At 37.3% G+C, this 21,859-nt stretch overlaps 1 protein-coding gene across 3 annotated transcripts in view; it reads right to left on the bottom strand.

The window, feature by feature from the left end:
* Positions 1 to 20,734, bottom strand: part of Cenpe (centromere protein E) — a 59,537-nt gene extending 38,803 nt beyond the window's left edge. For all 3 annotated transcript variants that reach the window (XM_070022379.1, XM_070022378.1, XM_070022377.1), the window contains exons 1-18: positions 20,679 to 20,734; positions 19,380 to 19,471; positions 16,930 to 17,019; positions 16,692 to 16,810; positions 15,683 to 15,802; positions 15,195 to 15,276; positions 14,715 to 14,782; positions 14,412 to 14,477; positions 13,388 to 13,439; positions 11,094 to 11,181; positions 10,437 to 10,566; positions 9,471 to 9,590; positions 7,334 to 7,492; positions 6,162 to 6,309; positions 5,427 to 5,515; positions 3,945 to 4,112; positions 392 to 466; positions 154 to 273 (exon numbers count right to left, since the gene is read on the bottom strand). In XM_070022379.1, the coding sequence (XP_069878480.1) occupies positions 154 to 273; positions 392 to 466; positions 3,945 to 4,112; positions 5,427 to 5,515; positions 6,162 to 6,309; positions 7,334 to 7,492; positions 9,471 to 9,590; positions 10,437 to 10,566; positions 11,094 to 11,181; positions 13,388 to 13,439; positions 14,412 to 14,477; positions 14,715 to 14,782; positions 15,195 to 15,276; positions 15,683 to 15,802; positions 16,692 to 16,810; positions 16,930 to 17,019; positions 19,380 to 19,471; positions 20,679 to 20,734 (1,842 nt within the window). The remainder of the gene's footprint in view (positions 1 to 153; positions 274 to 391; positions 467 to 3,944; positions 4,113 to 5,426; positions 5,516 to 6,161; positions 6,310 to 7,333; positions 7,493 to 9,470; positions 9,591 to 10,436; positions 10,567 to 11,093; positions 11,182 to 13,387; positions 13,440 to 14,411; positions 14,478 to 14,714; positions 14,783 to 15,194; positions 15,277 to 15,682; positions 15,803 to 16,691; positions 16,811 to 16,929; positions 17,020 to 19,379; positions 19,472 to 20,678) is intronic.
* Positions 20,735 to 21,859: the final 1,125 nt, after the last annotated feature.

The following is a 21,859-nucleotide window of genomic DNA, read 5'->3' on the forward strand; positions in this document are numbered from 1 at the left end:
TTTTATCACAGGGTACTGACAAATTAAGAAAATACATGGAAATTGACTCAACCTATGGCAGTACATAGTGAGCCAAATCTAAGCACAGGCTATGGTAATGAGTGTGATGTATTACTATATTAACAATAACCACAGAATAAGGTGATTTTTTACCGATGAATATGACAAGTCCATTTTTATATCTTCTGACTTCTGAGAGTCTAAGCATTTCTGCAGATTCTTAATCTGATCTTCTTTTTCTCTAAGCAGCTCTATTTTTGAACTCAGTTCATTCTAAAATAATCAAAGAATAAGACACAATTTACTATTTGACTGGAATTCAAAAGGATTAAAAATGAACTTACATGAGTTTAAATTTATAGAACTCAAATTTACTTAGAAGAATGCTCACCTCAAGATCTTGATTATATACTTCTGCATGTTTAACTAAATTCTTTAAGTTGGAAATTTCATGAATTAGTTGCATCTGTAAGAGTATGTGAACAGGCAACAGAACAAACCAATTATTAATAAGGAAAAGGAAATTAAAAAAGTACACGTTCACTGATGCAGAATCACTCCATGTGGTTAGGAACAACCAGGAGATCGTTTGTTCAAACTACAGCAACAGACACCTCATTATTTAAAAATACAAAAAGTACCATGTGATCAAACTCATGAAATAAGCAAATAAATAAGAAAAATCTCAGTGTGAGTCTCCCAATGAGATTTATGTCATCTGTTAATAAAGCTACAGTAATGTCATTAGCAAATTAGGAAGCACCCGTTAGAAGAGACAGTAGAGTATAACCACGATCTAAAAACATATACTCCAAATCACAACTGATGATTTGAAATCTAGGTTTGGATTAGGGTTGTTTTTTTGTTTCTTTAAAATACTATTACTGTTCAATCAAGCTATGAACAGATCCTCCAGATCTTATATATTTTTATGAATAAGGTGTAATGATGATGTTAGTAATACATATACAATTGTGGCGTTTTTCTAAGAAATGGAAGGGCATTTCTAAGCCCTGGGGAATGGGGAGAAGTTTGCTTTATCAGGTATCGTCCACATCCAAGGTGGCCATTGAATAACTGGTGTAGGTATGAAATAGCAACTATAATGAGGTGTAAATGAAACCACATATCCAGATTGGGGCTATCTGAAGTGTCCAATTGTTACATAGTTTGTGATGACCCAGCATGCAGCATAGTCTTAGACATTCACACTGGTCAGACTTCAAGTAGACTTCATCTTTTCATTTTCACACTTGCTTATTTCTAACTTTTGTGTGGAAAAAAAATCACATCTACCAATAAGGGCAAATTTAACTTTTGAAAATACTCTTTCCCACTTCTCATTTGAAGTAGTTCTTCATTTGTATATTTTGCTCCTCATAAATAGGAAAAGATTAACTTTGGTAAAGATGGAAGTTAAATCTCCAAGGGCCACGTTTATGGTTTAAGAGGACTAGTATCAGGAGGAAGTATGGGAAAAACAAATTGTGGTAAAAGAAAATAGTGAAAATTGCACCTGTAATTTTCTTTTTTTCTATTTTTTGCCAGTCTAGGGACTTGAACTCAGGGCCTGGGCACTGTCTTTGAGTTTCTTCTGCTCAAGGGTAACACTTTCCACTTTAGCCACAGTGCCATTTCTGGCTTTTTCTGAATATGTGGTACTGAGGAATTGAACTCAGGGCTTCATGCATGGTAGGCAAGCACTCTACCACTAAGCCACATTCCCAGCCCTCACCTGTAATTTTCGGTGGGCAAAATACTAACTTTTATAAGACAAATCTCTCCAAGTTGTAAAAATGGCAAAATAAAATAGGCAATGGGTAAGATTACTGTTGTCCTTTAAACTTGATGATACTTGACTTTATTCTTTCCTTCTAAAATTTACCATGTAAAGCACCTATAGTTTCAACAAAACTCTTAGGAAAACAAGGGAAATGACCATCTGTTTCAAAGTTCTAATTTGACTTCTGATTAAGTTTTTCTCCAAAATGTAGGATGTAAGCTCCAAAATTGGGGCTTAAAAACAGACAATTGTGTTTCTGGGTCTATACTAAAATTAAAATTAATTAATTAAAATCCTGTGCCAAGGAGACCTAGGGTTTCACAACTTTCTGTTTATAAGCCCGAATTTTGGAGCTTAAATCCTACGTTTTGGAGAAAGACTTAATCAGAAGTCAATTAGAACCTTGGAACAGATGGTCATTTCACTTATTTTCCTACAAGTTTTGTTGAAACTATAGGTGCTTTACATGGTAAATTTTAGAAGGAAAGAATAAAATCAAGTGGTTTGTTCTTTCTTGCTATTGTTTCTAACGTATTTATAAGGTACCACATGATTTTTTTGTTGCTTTGTATGTCCCTCCCCCATGGTATAACCCCTCTTTTCACTGTATTTGATTTTGGTATAATTTGGGGAGTGGAAGGAAAAAAAAAACAAATTGTTTAAATAGGGATACAGGTTGACCCATTGCAACAATGAGATGTACAAGATGCTATGACAAAAAATGAACTTTACAATTTAGGCCGGGGGGGGGGAGGGAAGGGGGAGGGATGATGTAGTTGTGGAGATGGGAGGGAAGGGATGGTAAGGGGAAAACAAAGGAGGAGGCAACAATGTTTTATAAGAAATGTACTCATTACTTTGCTCATGTGATTGCAGCCCCTCTGTACAGTATTTTCACAATAAAAAACTTATTTAAAAAACAAAAATAGAAAGTTTTGGGCTAGGAAGATGTCAGTGGGAGAGTGCTTGCCTTGCATGCATGAGGCCCTGGGTTCGATTCTTCAGCACCACAGAAGCAGAAAAAGCCAAAGTGGCACTGTGGCTCAATTGATAGAGTGCTAGCCTTGAGCTGAAGAGCTGAGGGACAGCGCCCAGGCCCAGAGTTCAGGCCCCATGACTGACAAAACAAAACAAAAAAACCCAGAAAGCTTTATTCTAGAGACCATGTTCTTACCATGACATGAGACAGCTTCTACCTCTATCGTATGGACTGAAGTCTACTGTTCTTTTCATGACAACAGGATTATGTCCCTTTGGGTTAGCCAGAGAAAAATCTAGAATGCAGCTGCAAATTAGCTCCTATTTAGACTATATCAAGACTGTATGCACATATGGACATGTCAAAATGAAAGACCCTTATACAATTAAATGGTGTCAATAAAACAATGTAGAAGAAAAAAAGACATTATCTTAGTTTTGGGAGGTTCATGTAAGGTTTTGCAAGTCTGATAATGGTTATGGGGTTCTTGTTCTAGAAAAATGAAGACTTTAAAAAATTCTGAAAAATAATTTTATAGTGTCTGTGAGATCCAATTAAAGGTAATATTTAAATAAAGATCTGAAGAGCCCCTGAAATCTTAGGACAACTTTTAAGTTTTCTTATGGTTTCTGAATTAGATTCTATTAATATGTAGGGTAGTATTATATACTTAGAAAACTTAAGTGACTTGGTTTATTCCATAAATCAGCTTCTCTAGTTATTCTGATAATATTTAATATATTTAGGAATACATTTTCTAAAAATAACAATAGAAATTAATTTGTGTGTAGCATTAATACATAAAACAACAAACTAGACATTGAAATTCAACTTCTAGTTCTCAATAGGAAAGAGTTAGCACTTAAAGCACACACTCAATAAATTAAATGTTGATAAAATAAGTTAAATCTTAATAATCACGAAGAATAAAAAAATGATTTACCCAAGACAAATCTATCAACAGATAGGTCCACTAAACCCTTCAGATACTTCCATTCCCCCTCCAATGTAGACATGATAAAAATAAATAGAATTTCATTATTTTTAAAATAATATAGATTCTAAACTCCCTAAATACTTTATACTAATATAAAAGCAGTTAATCTTTAAGATTCAATTTTACAAACGTATTTAAGAGAATGCACTTTTTAAAGAATTTAGTTTTGAGCTTCACATTCTTACCTCTTGATCTTTTCCAGTTTTTTTTTCTAGAGCCTCAAACTCATCCAAATCACTTTTTTCTTTCAATTTCAAACTCATTTCTTCATTTTCTCTTCTTAGTTGTTCATAGTCTAATATTAGGTCATCATATTTTGCACGGAATGAGTTTAACTCACTTTCTAAGTTCTCCTAGAATAAACACAAATTTTAAGTAGTGGGGTTTCAAATCATGCATTCTTTCTTTCACTAAAACTTACACTAATTTGAGTAATTAATTTAACTCTGAACCACTTGGTAGTTTTAAGTCATTCTTTTTAGGTCTCTTTCAATGGTTTATATTTTGGTAAACTCGCTAACTTCAAACACAGGTTTATTTTGAAAGGAGTATATAAATAAATCACAAATCTGTATATCCCTAAGTGGACAGGAAAAGTCCACTTGGGAAAAGTAGCATTAATATAGGGAAGAAGTTAGCTATTCAGTTGTTTACCAATCTGACTTATTTCTTACATGGCTCTAAATTTAGGAAAAGAAATAGTATTACTGATCTAAAATTTTAATGGTAGCAATGTTTGCCACACCATTTTTTAAGGAAAACCCATTTCTATTTTGCATATCATTATGAGAAAGAGATAAACTGTTGTTTTTTTAAAAGCCTGAACTAGAAGATTTAAAAAAAAAGAGTCCTAGAATATGCCTTAAAAAACACAAAAACACTATCTTTGATACCATATAGTCATCAACTAACAGTAATAAGGAAAAGGAGGAAGCAATGTAATTATATTCTAAAGTTAAATGTTTTTAATGACTAGATTTACATGACTATACTATATTATCTTGGCCATGAGCAAACTAGAAAGTGAACATGGTTTATTGAATGTGTTTAGCAAGTATTCCTTCTTTCTTAGTTTTGGTAAGATTGCACTGCCAGTCCCCATCTATGATCCCTTATTCATGGACTCTCTTCAGACTGAAAAGGTAATTAAGCCTATAATAGTGTGTGTCAGCACTTAAAATATAGACCTTCTCCTTGTCACTTTATTGTTTATTCCTTTTTTTTTTTTTTTTGGCTAGTCCTGGGGCTTGAACTCAGGGCCTGGGCACTGTCCCTGAGCTTCTTTGCTCAAGGCTAGCACTCTACCCCTTCAGCCACAGCACTACTTCAGCTTTTTTTTAATATATGTGGTACTGAGAAATTGAACCCAGGGCTTCATGCATGCTAGGCAAGCACTCTATCACTAAGCCATATTCCCAGCCCTACTGTATTCTTAAACAATAAAGTACAAGAACTATCTACATACATTTGTAATGTGGCAATTATTATTTTACCTCTCTGGTGTATCATTCTTCTAATATATGTCTGAGAATTTTGGCATTACTAATATAGTCTGACCCTCACAGCATTTCCCAAATTGAAACAGGAATACTTTAACAAAAATCATAGATACAGGCAAATGTTAAGAAGATAGATAAGAAAACGGCCTGTAAAATACATCAAATTACCTCACTTAGCAGCTTTGTTGCTGAACTCCACTCTATCTCACTTAATGGATCAAGAGTATTACTGAACACATCAGACTCAGAGCAGAGAGCTATAATTAGAGGAAAAAGAAATTAGTCCATGAATATCCAAAAATCAAACTGAAGATGACGTAGTTTTGACCAGAGAGGCAATGATAATAAGCTCACATTAACCACATTTCTGGAGTACCAATACTAATAATACATTAATAACAGGTATGATCAGTTATATTATTGTAAGAATTCAGGTAGCTGGCTGGAACTGATGCTAAAACATTGGATCCTTAATACAACACAGGTAAACAGGATAAATTCAGTATGTGAGATTTGATCACTGCCAGTAGGTTTTACAATGCCTCTAAGAATAGATTGTAACACTGCACATGCCTTTTTGAAAAGATTTCTGTATAAATGCTACTTTAAGAGTGGAAGATCTGATATGACTACTGTACTTATTTAATTAAATAACAGGAATAAAAATAAAATTACTTAACTCATTTTCAATTGTAGTGCTTAATTTTTGAGAGATTTGAAATGAACAGGATTTCATGAATGTTTATTTTCTTAATGTTAATTACTTTTATTACGATCTCTGTTGTAATCATATATAATGACCCACATTTTATTTAAATGTGTTTACCACATTAACTAAATACATAGGGAAGCCTCAAAGGGATCTTTTATAATTAAATATAGCTCACTTAACAAGGCACTTACACTCATCAACTTCTCCCAGTGTACTGAAAGATTTTGTGTGGGTTCTTGTTGTTACATTTGCTGGCATATTAAATTCATTTACATAGTTTGAGTCCTTCATTTTGCTAAGTTTTCCATAGCACCATGTGACTCTTCGTTTCTTTTTAGCCTAAAGAAAGAGAAATCAAAATTACTTCACATAGATTTGAGCTCAGATACAAAAAAACCCAAGGGAACCAGTATAAGGATATTTTGAGATAAGAAAACATCCCTAAACTTTTCAAATAAGTGTTTATTCTGGTTATAAATTTGATAAAAACACTGCTTAATTTTCTCTCTCTTTTTTTTTATTGGTGGGGATTTTGAACCTGGTGCCTTGTGCTGCTAAATACCCACACGCTCTACCACTGAACTATATCCTTAAGCCTCTAAATTTCAGTTTTGAATACTTACAAGCTTTTCTGGGATTTATTTGAAAGGAACTAGTGTTGCTTCAGAGCCTGTTAAAAAGGTAGTGTTACATAGAGAGGACAAATGCTGTCATCGCTATGGTTACTACTTTGGATACCCAGTTCTAATTGGTAAGAATAAGAAAGTTATAGCACAGGTAGCCATTTGATTTTCCTTTAGTGAGATTTTTCTAAGGTCTAAAGTTAGGAACTGAAGTGGAATTCAAATCCAGTTGGTCCAGCTCCAGAGGCCACCCTCCTAAATTTGACACTACCACCCTCCCCAAAACATCTCTTCAATCCATGAATCCATATTCTGATAAAAACAAAAAGCATGCAAATCGGAAGCTATAGGTTTGATCATCCATTGACTTCTATTACAGATCAGTTTTCTTATTTATGTATGTTTGTATTTATTGTCAGGGTTTCACTATATAGTTCAGGATGGCCTAGAACTTGAGATCCTTCTGCCTTTGCTTCCTAGGTACTCAGATTTTGGTGTATACTACCTGCCCAGTCTAGCTCAGCTTTCTTGAGATTAATATTTCTATGTCTTTCAATAGGGAATATTCCCACATTTTCTAGTGACTGCTATAAAGCACATTGCCAATAGTTTATACTACACTGCATCAAATGATAAGAAGTACATAATTATGTATTAAATATGTAGAAAATCCTAACCTATCCTTTCTCCCTCATTCCTTATTTCTCTCTCTCTTTCAAGCCATTAGTTTCAAATGTTACCCTCAGTTCATGTTGAGATGTGTGAGAAGACGAGGTCACCAGCATCTGTGTTAGGTTCTGAATTTTCTTATCCTGAACTTTTTGAAGCAAGTCTTTTTCATCCAAAAGTTGGGCCAACTGGTCTTTTTCCATTTCCTGGGCTCGAGTTTTTACATTTACCTACAGGAGGTAGTATTAGATTATGTTAAAACCCTAAAAGAAGCTTAAACAACAGAATATTAATTTTTCACATGATCTATGAGAACTTCCATTGCAATAAAATTTACCCTACATGTAGAATCCATAATATATAATTTCCATAACCAAGAATTTCTCAAACATAAAGAAGGCAAAGTGCATATTTCTTCTCATGTCACTATTCTATGTACAGGGTAAAAGATAACAATGTTATTAAATAATTCTATTTATTTACTTATTTAGTTGGTCGTGGGGCTTGAACTTAGGGCCTGGGCACTGTCCTTGAGCTCTTTTGCTCAAGTGCTCTACCACTTTGAGCCACAGCACCACTTCTGGTTTTTCTGGTGGTTAATTGGAGATAAGCCTGAGATGGCTTCGAACTGCGATCCTCAGATCTCAGCTTCCTGAGTAGTTAGGATTACAGGCGTGAGCCACTGCAGCTGGCCCAATTTTATTTTTAACAAATAAAAAGGATAGTATAATATTTATTTAAATTTCACTCACAGCCCAAATACCAAACATTTTTAATTGCAGCTGAGTAAAAGAATTAGAAATTCATAATTCTCTAACATTAAGAACAATATTAATAACTGATGAAATTCTCTACAATTATCTTCAAAATCCAGGGTTTTTCCCCCTAGAGATTATACTTTAGAACATATTATATTATAAACTATATCAGATAGCCTGAAATTTCACATAAAAGAGATATAGCTCCTTTTTTGTGGAATTCTAACTTTCATTTGTCTTGAACCAAATCCAATAGGAATAAAATACCATGTCTATCACAGACCTTAATTCCATCCTGGATGATATACATACCACCCACACATACACACACACACACACCCCACAACACAACACAGCAGATAATACTGTAAAATAAGACCTAATTGAAATAATGAAAATAACTTTATTGTAGTTTATTTTGCATTCATCTGACAAACTAGGGAATACAGAGCAAGTTTAAGTAAAAGTAAGGTAAGCTTATTCTACTATTTGTCTATGAATTCACGAATAGGCAGAGAAGTCATAAAAGCTGACTCAAATACTGATAATAGAGATGTTATCTTATTAATACTGCCACCTGATTATTTTAGATTTTTTTAAAAAGATCACTAAAATTGCTGGGCGTTGGTAATTCTAGCTACTCAGGAGGCTGAGATCTGAGGACCACAATTCGAAGTCAGCCCAGGCAGAAAATTACCCATGAGACTCTTATCTCCAATCAACCACTCAAAATCTGGAAGTGGAGGTGTGCTTCAAAGTGGCAGAGCACTAGCCTTGAGCCAAAGAGCTCAGGGACAGCACTCAGGCTCTGAGTTCAAGCCCTATAATTGACAAATAAAAAGAGAGAGAAAAAAAAGAGGGACAACTATTTGGGAAGAGGAAAGTTCCTAGAAGAGGGCTGGGGGTACAAACAAGAGAGGATAATGGGTGACAAATATCATCAAAGTATATTATATATACCTATCCAAGTAGACCAATTCCATTATTTTGTATAATTAACACATGCTAATTAAAAAGGAAGTAAACATGATCTGTCTTTTTAATCTCAGTCATTATTTGTAAAAAGTTTTTAAACATATTTCTACTTGGTTCATTTGAAAAACAAAAACAAAATAATTTCATGTCAAATCTTGGCTGTTGAAAATGAAAAATAAGAATCTAAAACCATCGCCAGATATCTCAGTTTATAGCATATTCAATCCAGAAATAGTTTCTGAGGTGCTGGAGACTGATCCTAGGGCTTGAAGGGTGTTAGGCAAACACTCCATCATTAAGCTGACCCCTTCCCTGAAAGTTAAATTTTTAGGAGTTGGTTTCTTCTTGGTTAAAAAAACTGTTATTGTACTTAGACTTAAGTTATAACAACTCTGATATTCATAAATTTAGTCTCTTGGGCAGATCTCCACTATTCTAGTTCATTCCAGTCTTTAGTGAAACAATTCACACATACCTCTTCTAACTGTTTTTTAAGATCCATGATTTCTTTCCTGTATCTTTTCAGAAGAGCTTCATCACTTGATACTTCGTTGACATAAGGAGTATTTTTCATATACTTAGCAGTACTAGCAAACTGGGGAAAAAGAAGTGCAAATGCTCAAGATTAAACAATTTATAATTATTCTCAGTTGGCTTAACACTTTTGGACACAGGGAACATCCTACATATATACTTCTAACAAGGTTTGGTAACATAGTCTTCACAGAAATGGAAGAAATATCTTAAAGATATATACCAACCAAGATCCTACAAATAATGGCTTTCTGGAATCTCATCCATGCCAGGGGTACTTGCTGTATTCTGAAGATTACTTCTAATCCAGAGTTACCTATCTTTCCTTTGGATGCTAGATTACTTATTAGCCACTTGACAACCAAACCAAGGCTTGGTACTACTTACCTACTCTGTAATTCCTGTGATGACAGGAATTTTTATTTTCTACTTGATAGGTATTTAAAGCAATGCTGCTCATACAGGACTGCAAAGAATAACTTTAAGTGAGAAGATGAAGACCACCATTAAATAAGATTGAATCCTCCATCAAAAAAGCTATTTTATCAATTGAAATTGCAGGCCTCTAACTCAGAGTAAAGCAGTCCACAGTAAACAAAAATTCAAGAATTATTTTTGGGGAAGTTGCTCTCTACTTGTGTGGCAAATTTCTCTTTATGGTAAATTAAGCATATAAATTGAATTTCTTAAAAGAAAATATCCAGTCAATTTCAGTTAAAATGTTGTTTATGTGGCAAAAGTTATAAAAACATTAAAGAAATTATTCATTCAAGTTTGGGAAAATTAAAGAATGTTAAATAACATATTAATTGTATTGAAACATGCCAATTTAATAGGCATTTTCTTTTCTCCTTGAAGTTCATCTTCTCTTAATATTAGGAAGAGAAAAAAAAAAAATCAAGCTTACCTGGAGAGTACTAAGGGTTTCTTCAAAAGACACGGGAGTAACTGTGCAGATAATACGTGTTTTTGCATTTCCTCCCAAGGAGTTTTGAAGAATTCGTGTTAATTTGCTATCTCGATAATTTATGTAACCACTTAGCAAGAAGTGAGTTTGGGAGAAAAAAAATGAGAATTTTTATACAATAAGCATTTTTTATTTTTTAACACAGAATACTGAAAAGTAGTCACAGCATTAAAAAAAATTCTTTACAGAATTATGAGGCAAAACATATAAAGTATATAAATTCTGTATATATATGTATACAGAATCCTCAAAGTTTTTTTGTATATATTTTTTATTGTAAAAATACTATACAGGGGTTACAGTTACATGAGTAAGGTAATGAGTACATTTCCTATTGAGCATTGTTACCTCCTCCTTTGTTTATCTCCTACCATCCCTTCCCTCCCCATCTCCCCAACTTCTCTCTCCCCAACCCCTGAAGTTGTAAAGTTCACAGTGTTTTGTACTTCTCCTTGTTACAATGGGTCATCCTGTAACCTTATCAAAGATTTTTATTATGTGAAAAATGTCAACATTCTTGATTATTAACTCAAGTATTAGATACCAACCTAATAAAAAACATAAGCCATAAGTGAGTGCACAATGGGATAAACTTACCCAATTTGTCCATCACTAAGTTTCTTGATCACTTGTCCCAAGATAAATAAGCTCCGATTAATATTACAGCCTTCCTTTAGTCGCACACCTGAATTTATTAAACAAATATGCAAATTGTCTCCCTGTAACTAAAGATGTGGCTCAAATTGTAGAATGCCAGCCAGCCAGCCAGCCAGCCAGCCAAGTCTCATGTATGAGGCCTAGCGTTCAAACAAAAAATTTCTTTTGGTCTCTCCCTGACCGCCCCCGACAAGACCTGGAGCTTGAACTCAGGGTCTGGCTGCTATCCTTGAGCTTCTTTTGCTCAAGGTTAGTGCTCTATCACTTGAACCACAGTGCCACTTCCAGCTTTTTTTTGAGTACTTTATTGGAGGTAAGAGTCTCATGGACTTTCCTGCCTGGGCTGGCTTCGAACCGTGATCCTCATATCTCAGTATTCTGAGTAACTAGATTACAGGCATGAAGCCACCCGTGCTCAGATCAGTCTTTTTTTTGTTTTTAATTGTCAGCTCAGTCTTTTTATATAATAAAAAATCTGTATGGATGCATCAGAATATAATTACCTGTGCACTACTGAAAGACATGTAGCTTTCCTATCTATTGGTTTTACAAAAAATATTTCTATATAAGATTTTGAACACATTTATTTAACAGGGACATTACTCAGTTATCACTGAATATTGCAGCCTAACACACAAGCTTCAAACAAGCAGCACTCATTCCTTGTTCATAGGTTTGAGGATGGGCTGGTGTGTGTTGGCTAGACGCTTAGCTAAATGACTCTATAGTTCTAGGCTGCAGGAGGCAGTTTACTAACAGTACAAAAACATACTTTTGCTATTCTTGTTAGGAAATCTAGAAATTTCTTTAGAGAAGAAGGCTGATGTTGAATTTTTTTTTATCTAATCATGTTTTTCCATCTTTTTCTTTTTTCTTATAAACATAAATTTATGATTTAAAATTTTTTAGCAAGTATTTACTTTAGTATATCAGGATTAAAGTAGGGAGAAGTGAGGAAAAAAGAAACATTTTCCATCTTTTTCAAGTACAATTTATATCGAAATCTTGGATTTAGTGTTTTAAGTGAATTTTGTCCAATGCTAAGTTTAACTTCTTCCTAGATATCATGTCTCTGAAGTTATTATAAATGGAGTCTTTGTATTTGAACTTTTTTTGTTTGTTTACAACTTACTAGAGAAGTGGACAAATTAAATGGCCACTTTTTTTTTTGTCGGCCGTGGGGCTTGAACTCTGGGCTTGGGCACTGTCCCTGAGCTCTTTAGCTCAAGGCGATTGCTTGACCGCTTGAGCCACAGCGCCACTTCCGGTTTTTGAGTAGTTTTATTAGAGATAAGAATCTCATGGACTTTCCTACCTGGGCTGGCTTTGAACCTCAATCCTCAGATCTCAGCCTCCTGAGTAGCTAGGATTACAGGCATGAGCCACCGGTGCCCGGCTAAATGGCCACTTTTATAATGAAAAATGTTGTTATGCTGGCACCAATGTTGAGGTTTTCTCTGTATGAATATATTTGGATGATATATGATATTATTTCTCAAATACTAGGAAAAGATTCAGAGTGGTTTCAGTTACTGTTTTCTTCTTATTGCTAACCATGGTCTCTAATTGATGTTATTCTACATAAAGTCTGAAGGACAAAGGTGCTAAAAAGAAAAATTTGTACATATGTAAATATCTGAGAATCTTAAAATCAGAAAGTTAGCACTGAAAAGATGCTTTCCGCTACCTTTCCCAATTCCTTAACTAAGTAAGAAATTTTAGATGGTTTTCATGGTACTCTCCATGGGCTTTCCAGTTATATGACTCCATCAATTACATATTTTAGTATTTTAATGGGTGTTATAGTAACTCAAAGTAACTATCTAACCAGATACCATTGTTTATTTTTATTATACCCTTTTATCAGAATTTTTTAAATGATTACTTCACTTATTTATTTATTTATTTAGTGCTGGTCCTGGGGTTTGAACTCAGGACTTGGGCACTGTCTTTGAGCTTTTATGTTCAAAGCTAGAGCTTTAGCACTTGAGCTACACCTCCACTTCCACCTTTTTGATAGTTAATTAGAGATAAGGGTCTCATGAACTTTCATGTTTGGGTTGGCTTTGAACCACAATCCTCAAGATCTCAGATCTGAGCAGACTCCTGAGTAGCTAGGATTACAGGTGTGAGCCAGCAGCACCCAGCTATTTCTAAAAATATCTCGTAACACTTTTCATCCCATTGAAGAATAGGAAGATATTAAGTCTTGGTATTTCATAAATTCTTATTACCTTCAGCTCCCGTTTGAGCAGCTCTCTCACTGCCTGCCAGATCCACCAAATTCTGTAGGATGGGGTGGAAAAAAATGCCCTTAGAAACAGCAATTTGAAAAAGATTAAAAGAAATTTTTAGAAGTAGAATTTGAAATACAGTCGAAACCACTGAGAGGACATCTTAAAATCATGGCATCTCTAAAAATCCCATCTGGATCCTTGTCTCCCTTCACTGTTCAGGCTTTCCCCTTTCTGAGTCACACTGGTCTCTCTATCTTTTCTTTCTTACAACACACACTCCATAACACTGCCAGCACCATATCTACATAGAGCTTTCATGGAATGGTAAAGAACCCATCACTTACGGAATAGGGGAAGAAGGATAAAGGTGGCAAAGCTACACTAAGAAGACAATGTTTGCCCTGACAGAATAGAACATTAGAAATAACTATACAAAGAGAGCAGAAGTAAAGCCATTGCTCATTTTCCTCTTAGTTGGAAATATCAAGAAGTCCTTCCTTCCACCTCATGGGGTGGAAGGAAGTCACACAGGTTATGAGTGGTGAGATTCTGTCCAAGAAGTAAGATAGCAAAAGTAATGCTTTATGATCTTAGAAGTCTATATGATGGACCAGAGAAAGGAAGATCATAGTGGCGAGGTTCCAGAAGACCAAAATAGTAATGCAGAAGACATGTATCAAGATGGACTCAATAAATAATGGGATAATTGGACAAAGGGAAATAAAGATAAAGATGTGCCAGAAACGACTACCAATATGTACAGAGAAGTCCTGACTCCATTGCTGGTTAGGAAAAGCCCGAACTCCTGAAGCTTTTCACCTAAATTTTAGAGGAGATGGTGGCCATGATGTACTAGAATAAAATGTCTTTAAATTATCCTTATACCATTTCAGCTAGCAATCTGGTGCATTGAGAAGGTCAGGCTAACTGCCAACCTATACTTCCCCCACATATTTAGTTATCAGTTGTTACTAAGCTGAGTTCATTCTTATTTGGGACCATATGGTACATTAACACTCACCAAGTGAGAAACTTTGATGGATCCATCACAGTTAGAAGGCTCACCTTTCTCTCTACTTTCTAAAATCTGTCAAGAAAAAGCAACTTGTAGGAGATGAATGCAATCTTTTTTTAAATATATTTTTGTTGTAAAGATACTGTACAGAGGGGTTACAGTTACATGAGTAAGGTAATGAGTACATTGCCTATTGATCATTGGTACTCCCTCCTTTGTTTTTCCACTACCATCCCTTCCCTCCCCACTGCCCCAACAATGAGTGCAATTTATTTGGAAAGACTGACCCCAGGTAGGGAGACTACTTACCATCCTAAAGATAGTGTGCGATCGGCTGCTTCTTTGGTTCATTTTTGTTGTTCCATAGTGTCTGTTTTCTGTAAATATGAGCCACATTTCAGTGACATATATGTTACAGTCCAAGAAAAACACTGATTTTCATTTTAGGCTATTAAGAACAAGTATGAGTCAAAGCATGTTTAGCAAAACAATAAAAAATGTGATTCAATTTTAAACTCCTTTTTATAAGTGTTTGACACACTACAATGCTAGGTGCTAGTGGCTCATACTTTTAAACCTAGCTACTCAGGAGGATGAGATATGAGGGTCTTGGTTTGAAGCCAACCCTGGCAGAAAAAGCTGAGACTCTTATCCCCAATTAACCAGCAAAGCTGGAAGTAGAGTTCAAGTGGTAGAGCAACAGTCTTGAGCAAAATAGCTAAGGAAATATGCAAAGCTCTAGGTTCTTGCCCCACTACTAGCACAAAAACAAAAACAGCATAGTCTTACTTTCTCCCTTTGTGATCCATTTCAGAGCCATTTCTGATGTGTAAACCACTTCTTCTGTGAGATCAGCAACATATACATTTCTCTGAAATCATTTTAATTAGGGAAAGATTAGAGAAACAGTTACAGTTTGCTTTTTCAAAAAAACCCATGACAACGGTAAAATAATTGCTGAATTCATCTGAAGAAGTTAGAAAAACAGACCTATTATTTGCAAGAGGAACAACAAACAAATCTATGAGTATTCAGCTTATTGCATACATCAAGAATACCAAATTCTACCTTGACGTTTCCATCTTGCAACTTTTGGGAACTTATACGGAAATATGGCTGCCAGTATTTTAAAACTATATTTGCTGCTTAAAAAAATGATCACTAAACACTTTAACAAAATCCAAAACAGAAAGAAGACAAACACAGAAACAGAACACACTTTAAAGTATTTAGAATAATCCAGTGAGTGTTTTAAAGTCATCTTAATTATTACTCACATTGATGTCTTCCCGAATTATCAAAGGTTTCACTTTTTCAGTGTTGCAGAGTAAGTCTGTAATGGTTTCATTGTATATTTCCATGTAAGATACTCGTAGGAGAAATTCTCTCTCAGGAAACTAAAAGAAGTATAAAACATCAGAAGCACTCAGGTATAAAAATTAATGTTTGAATGTTTATCTGTTCATATTAGAATGAAAGACAATTATTGATTGTTTAATTGACTAGTCAGTACTTAGGCTTGAATTAAGGGGACTTAAACTCTAGGGGAAAAAAACTCAGCTTTTTTCCCCTCAAGTCTAGCACTCTTCTACTTGAGCCATGCCTTCAGTCTGGCTTTTTGTTAACTGGAGGTAAGAGTTTTGTGGACTTTTCTGCTTGGACTGGTTTTGAATCTTGCTAGTATAAATCTCAATTTCCCAAGTAGCTAGGGTTATAGACATGACCAACTGATACCTGGCTAATAAAGTTATTTATTAAACAGAACAAATCCTATGGATCTATGTTGACAACAAGAAACATAAAAATACAAAAACATTGGTTCAGATATAATAAAAAGTGAACACCCTACTTATGTAGGGTCTTTTGAGACTACTTATGTAGTCTCAAAACTAACAATAGATGCCTTTACTTCAATGAAAAAGCATAGTTTGGGCTTCTGCTTCCCTTCTTTCAGTTCTACCTAAAACAGATGATGTGGAGCTAAGTATTCAAATAATTTTTTCCTAATACTTAATTTAACTTACTATCTGTTAGAAGTATTACTGTGTTGTAGGACTTGGGAAAGACTTAAAGAATGTTAAGTTCTATAAAGTCTGTGGTGAGAAAGTATACATACATTTTGTTTCATCTGTTTTTGAACTCAGGGCCTTGTTGCTTGCTAGGCAAGTGCTCTACTACTTGAGTCACACCTCCAGCCCACTTCTTTTCATTTTCACAAGAAAGAGACACCAATACTTCTCATTATTATGACTTTTACCCATGTCTACTTGTGAACCATATTATTACCTTTTTTATTTTCTGGAAAATGTCATGAACTGCCCTGGGTATAACTCCTAAACAATCTTCTGAACCCATCATAGTGTGTGTTTTCCCTGAAGCAGTCTGCCCATAGGCAAAGATAGTACCTGAAAAAACAAACACATGCAAAGATGAAAAATGAATCTACAGTGAATAAAGCTATTATTACTTGTCAGAAAGACACTTAAGACTAAAATGCTTCTTCAGCAGGGAGGGTAATACAAACCATTGTAGCCCTGGATAGCAGAATCAATGATTGGTACTGCTATTTCTTCATACACATTTTTAGTGGTTTCCTTACTGTGAAAGACACGGTCTAAAAAGACAAGAACACAGAAGCTCAATCAAACAAATCAACTGTGTTTTTACTCAGTTGAGTAGTTACCCAAAGAAGTAAAAATGTCAGGATCTTGAGTGAGAAGACAGTTAAAGCAGTATTTTCTTCAACTTTTTATCTCCTGAAAATATCCTTCCCAAAGGTAAAATGTGTTGTTCTTCACAAATAAAAACCACAAGTCAGGTTGGGATGTAGCTCAGCTGCAAAGTGCTTGCCTAGCAGATGCAATGCTCCGGGTTTGATCCCCAACATCATAATGAATAAATAAACCATCAAACAACAACAAAAACCTACAAGGCTGGGCTGGGAAGGTGGCTCAGTGGTAGAGCGCTTGCCTTGCATGCCTGAGGCCCTGGGTTCGATTCCTCAGCACCACATAAGCAAAAAGAAAAAAGCCAGAAGTGGTGCTGTGGCTCAAGTGGTAGAGCGCTAGCCTTGAGCTGAAGAGCTGAGGGACAGTGCCCAGACCCAGAGTTCAGGCCCCACGACCGGACCCAAAAAAAACCAAAAACCAAAAACCCACAAGGCAACCATCCTATATGTCTTCCAAAGGCAGGTGGACACAATGGTTGCCTATAGAACTCTAGAATCTGACTGTCTGGATGTTAACCCTTCATAAACTGTGTGTTTCTTCCGATCTGTAAAACTGGTATCTGTTATCATCCTGACAGAATTATTGCAAACACATAACTAATACAAAGGAACTGTGAACTATTACTATTCCTTGAGAAACTTTTATGTTTTCTAATGTAGTCAGCCAGAGGGTCTAGCTCCAAGTTCAGCCAAGAAATGCAGAGATCTGGAAGAAAAGCCCTGAACAAAATTCCAATGTTATAAAAGATGTCTGGCAGCTGATGGCTGTATTTAGTGGAGCATTGACTGACTGTGCTGATCAATCTGTCAGCACAGATCTAACTGCTTGCATTAGTGCATTAAAACCAGGCAGTTCTTTCAGTAGTGGCCTTGTGAAAATGCTCATAGGAAACAGGTTTGTAAATGAGGAAGGAGATGCACTGATCCACAAGGAGAAATGCAGTGATCATACTGCTGACATGTAACCATGCATCTTCCTTGTAGGCTGAAGTCCATAAGAAACCCAAGCACCAGTGGAAGGCTATTCAGGGGTCATGATTTCAGAGTAAAGAGTTAGTATGTAAATCAAATCCAGACTAATGTCATTTATCTCAGGCAGGTGAATGAATCCAAATCTTCTCATGCCTATATAGCTAAAGAACTGTGGCACCAGTCTGAATGCTTGCTTATCTCTTAAAATTGGGTTTATAATCTCTAACACATAGTCATACCTTAAAAAAAAAAATGAGGTCCACATTAGCAAATAGTCCTTTCAAGAGAATAACTGTAACTCCAACTTCTTGGCACTCAAATGTTATTTATTGATTTTCCAGTTTAACAATAAGGTGACTACCTAATCACTCATTCTTAAGGTTGTTGAGTGGATATGTTATTCTGTGCTGCCTTGACAGCAAATTAGATGGTGGCTATAACTTGGATTAAAGCCCGATTCTTTTACATGACAGTGTGACCCCAGTCTCTGGTTTTGATTCCTCATTAACATGAAGAAAGCAATCATACCTACTGCACAGCCTTGTTAGAGAGTTCAAAGAAGATATGGGAAACACTTAGAACAGTGTCTGGCACATGTTAAATCAATAAAGAAATCAATCTTGTTACCCTTCAGGACCTCAAAATCCTTTAGGATAGTCTTCAATCTCAGGGCCAATGGTTTTGAGGACACTGGGACTAAGTTGGATCTCTCAGTACCAAGCCCACAAAGCGTATGTCACCTTAAGTTTAATGTTATCATATGATGATAAGCTCAAAAAAGGCAAAGGATGAGAACTAATCTCTTCATTTATCTTTAAAGAGTTTGGATGAAAAATAACAAACAATTGAAGTACATTGTATGCAAGTAAAACCCTTCTGCACAACATATAGTAATAAGTAAAAAAAAATGAATTTAGTATACTAAATTGAATGATCTTAAATGATTTGATATTATACAACATATTTGGGTTCATGGCGCTTTAGATTACAATTAAACCAATAAAAAGTTAAATATTTGTTTTAGTAACAAGGTATTATGGCTATAATTGTGTTCTAAACATCAATTATTATCTCACCATCCATACTTATAAACAATTTCTATTTCTATTTACAGAATGTTAAGACACATTTGATACAATTTATTTGCCTTCTGTTCTCTTGAATAGATAAGGGATGCAAGCTAACTCTTGGTTGCCTGCCTCAGCCTCCCAAATACTGGGGTTACAGATCACTACAAAGCGCATAAGCTAACTCTGGTGCTATGACAGGCTTACCAAAATTGAAGGATTTACTCCCATCAACCTGATAGATGACATTATTGCCAGTTTTCCAGTAAACTTGAGTAGCTTCTCCAAGTTCTTCTTCCCTAGAAGAATTAGAAACATTGCATTTTAGTATGGTACAAGTGACCACCGAAATCATGCCATAGGAAGAAAATATGGTGGTAACATGTAAGAGAATGTAATAGAAGGCTCAGAGTTCCACTCTCCTCAAAGGGGGTTCTGTGACCTCTTGTCTTCTCATGGGTTTCCTTGTGAAGCCCTATGTCCCCTTACTCTCCCCCAGTGCCCACAACTGAAGGAAGAGATTCAAAACACCATTTCTGATTATGCCCTTCTGTAATAACCAGTGCCCTGTGCCCCACTGGGAGTGGCTGGGAGTGGGCAGCTTGGAGTGGGGCCAATGGGTGGTTAGCCATTGGAGTGTGGGCAGGGGCACAGCTTATGTATAGGCTCTGTTGCTCCCTGTGGTGGTGAAGACCGAAGACAGGGACACAGGGCCGAAGAGAGAAGCAAGAGAAGTGGCCAGAGGCCTGCGGGAAGACAAGAGGCCTGAGGCCTGCACAGAAGGAGGAAGGGAGGAATAAAGATCAAGGTTGCCCCTTTGGTAGCTAGCCCAAGACAAAGTAGTTAGTTGCAAGCCCCTTTCTAGTGTAATGATAAAACCAAGCATGACACAACACAACTGATACGTCACCTCCCTTTTCAACCTCACCTGCTCCTAAATTCCTACATGCACCCTAACAACGACAGTCATCAACCATCTTAAAAGGTCTTCTGATAAAAGGGCGGACCGATTCTTTCATTCATGGAAAGGGTCAGAACCTTCCAGACTCCGGCCTCCGCCACCCCAAACGGTCACCTCTCTGACACCAGCCTCCAGCTCCTGGTCACCCTTCCCAGGATAGATGGCCAGGGTCAAGGACAACGCAGCTGCAGCTCTCTTTTCACAAACGAGAGAAAGGTGCTTCTTTGTTGAGTCGGTAGGAAATCTCCAAACGTGGACAACCCCAGGTCCGAAACGCCAAGTCCGCGTTCAATGGCCGTTCCTCACGCACGCCACCCGAGAGCCGGCGCCGTCCGCTGCCCGGCTCTCTCCCCGGGACGAGGCCGGCCGGGTGCGGTGAGACACAGGAGGCCATCCGGACGGAGGTCCGGCCCGCTCTCCCCCGATGGGGAGCCGGGATTCGAACCCACAGCCAGCCGGCGGAGAGGCCGCCGCGGTCCCGGGCTGAGCCGCGGGCTCCCCCCCCCCCCCCCGCCCCGCAGGCCGCGCGCGGTCCGTCCACCCACCTGCTGCTCAGCGGCCGCACTCGCACGCACACCGCCACCGCCGTCTCCTCAGCCATGGCGCCCGCGCGACGGTGAAGCCCGGCGTCCCCCCCGGCAGCACCCCGGGTGAAGGGTGAAGGCCCGGGGACCCGGGAGGGGCAAGGCCGGGTCCCCCGACAGCGACCCGGGAAAAGGGTGAAGGCCGGGCGTCCCCCGACAGCGACCCGGGAAAAGGGTGAAGGCCGGGCGTCCCCGGACAGCGACCCGGGAAAAGGGTGAAGGCCCGGAGTTGAAGGCCCGGCGTCCCGCAGCGACTCCAACCCCCGCCTCTAAGTTTAAAATTTCCCCTGCGCCGCTTTTGATTGGACCGTGGGCTCGTGACGTCACGGGACAGTTCACTTAACCGCACCTGGAGGGGAGGAGGGAGACCAGAGACGAGACCACTGCACCCGAGCGGGGGTGGGGTGGAGGTGGGAGAGGGTGGGGAAGAGGCGTGGAGGGATTTAAAAGGTCTGAGTTCCAGAGTGCAGGAACGGAGCTCAGAGGAGATCTCCGGAGTTGGTTGCCAGATGTGCCCCTGCAAAGCGGAAAGCCATTCCCAAACACTAACTTTCTCGCCAGCTTATCCTTGAAGAACTGGCATTCTGTAGCAGAAACTACGTGGACAGAGGTTTGCTTTTCACGAACAAAGGAGAATATACAAATATGTGTGTGGGTGTGTCTGTGAAGTGTGTCTATTTTTTTTAAGTAGTCGTACAAAGAGGTTTCAATGCCTCAAGTCAGATTATGAATGCAATGTGTCTTGATCAATGGAGAATTAACCTCAACAACAAAACAAGACACACTAGCAGAAAAAAAAAAAAACCCACAAAAGAAAGTCCTACCAATGTTCTCCCAAACAAACAAACAAGCTAACAAAAACCTCAGAGGATTTAGAAATTCACTGCCAAGTCCAGAAACCTAAAACCCTGTTGCATCCCTTCGAGATTCTGGCCTTAGTGCCGTCCTTCTCCCCCCAACCCCTTCCACTTCTTGACCTTTTAATTTGTTTCTATTGCCTGAGTTCCTTACAGGCTGACATGGGGGAAAGAATCACTGAAGACTGGAAAAACTTGTTTAATCATATGAGAATTTCGTTAGCAGAAGAGGGAAAGTGATTCTAATATTTCAACAAAATAGTACTTAGCTTTTTCTTTGCCCTA

The sequence above is a fragment of the Dipodomys merriami genome, unplaced genomic scaffold, assembly GCF_024711535.1.
Source record: "Dipodomys merriami isolate MVZ:Mamm:240054 unplaced genomic scaffold, mDipMer1.0.p SCAF_15, whole genome shotgun sequence".
Taxonomy (NCBI): domain Eukaryota; kingdom Metazoa; phylum Chordata; class Mammalia; order Rodentia; family Heteromyidae; genus Dipodomys; species Dipodomys merriami.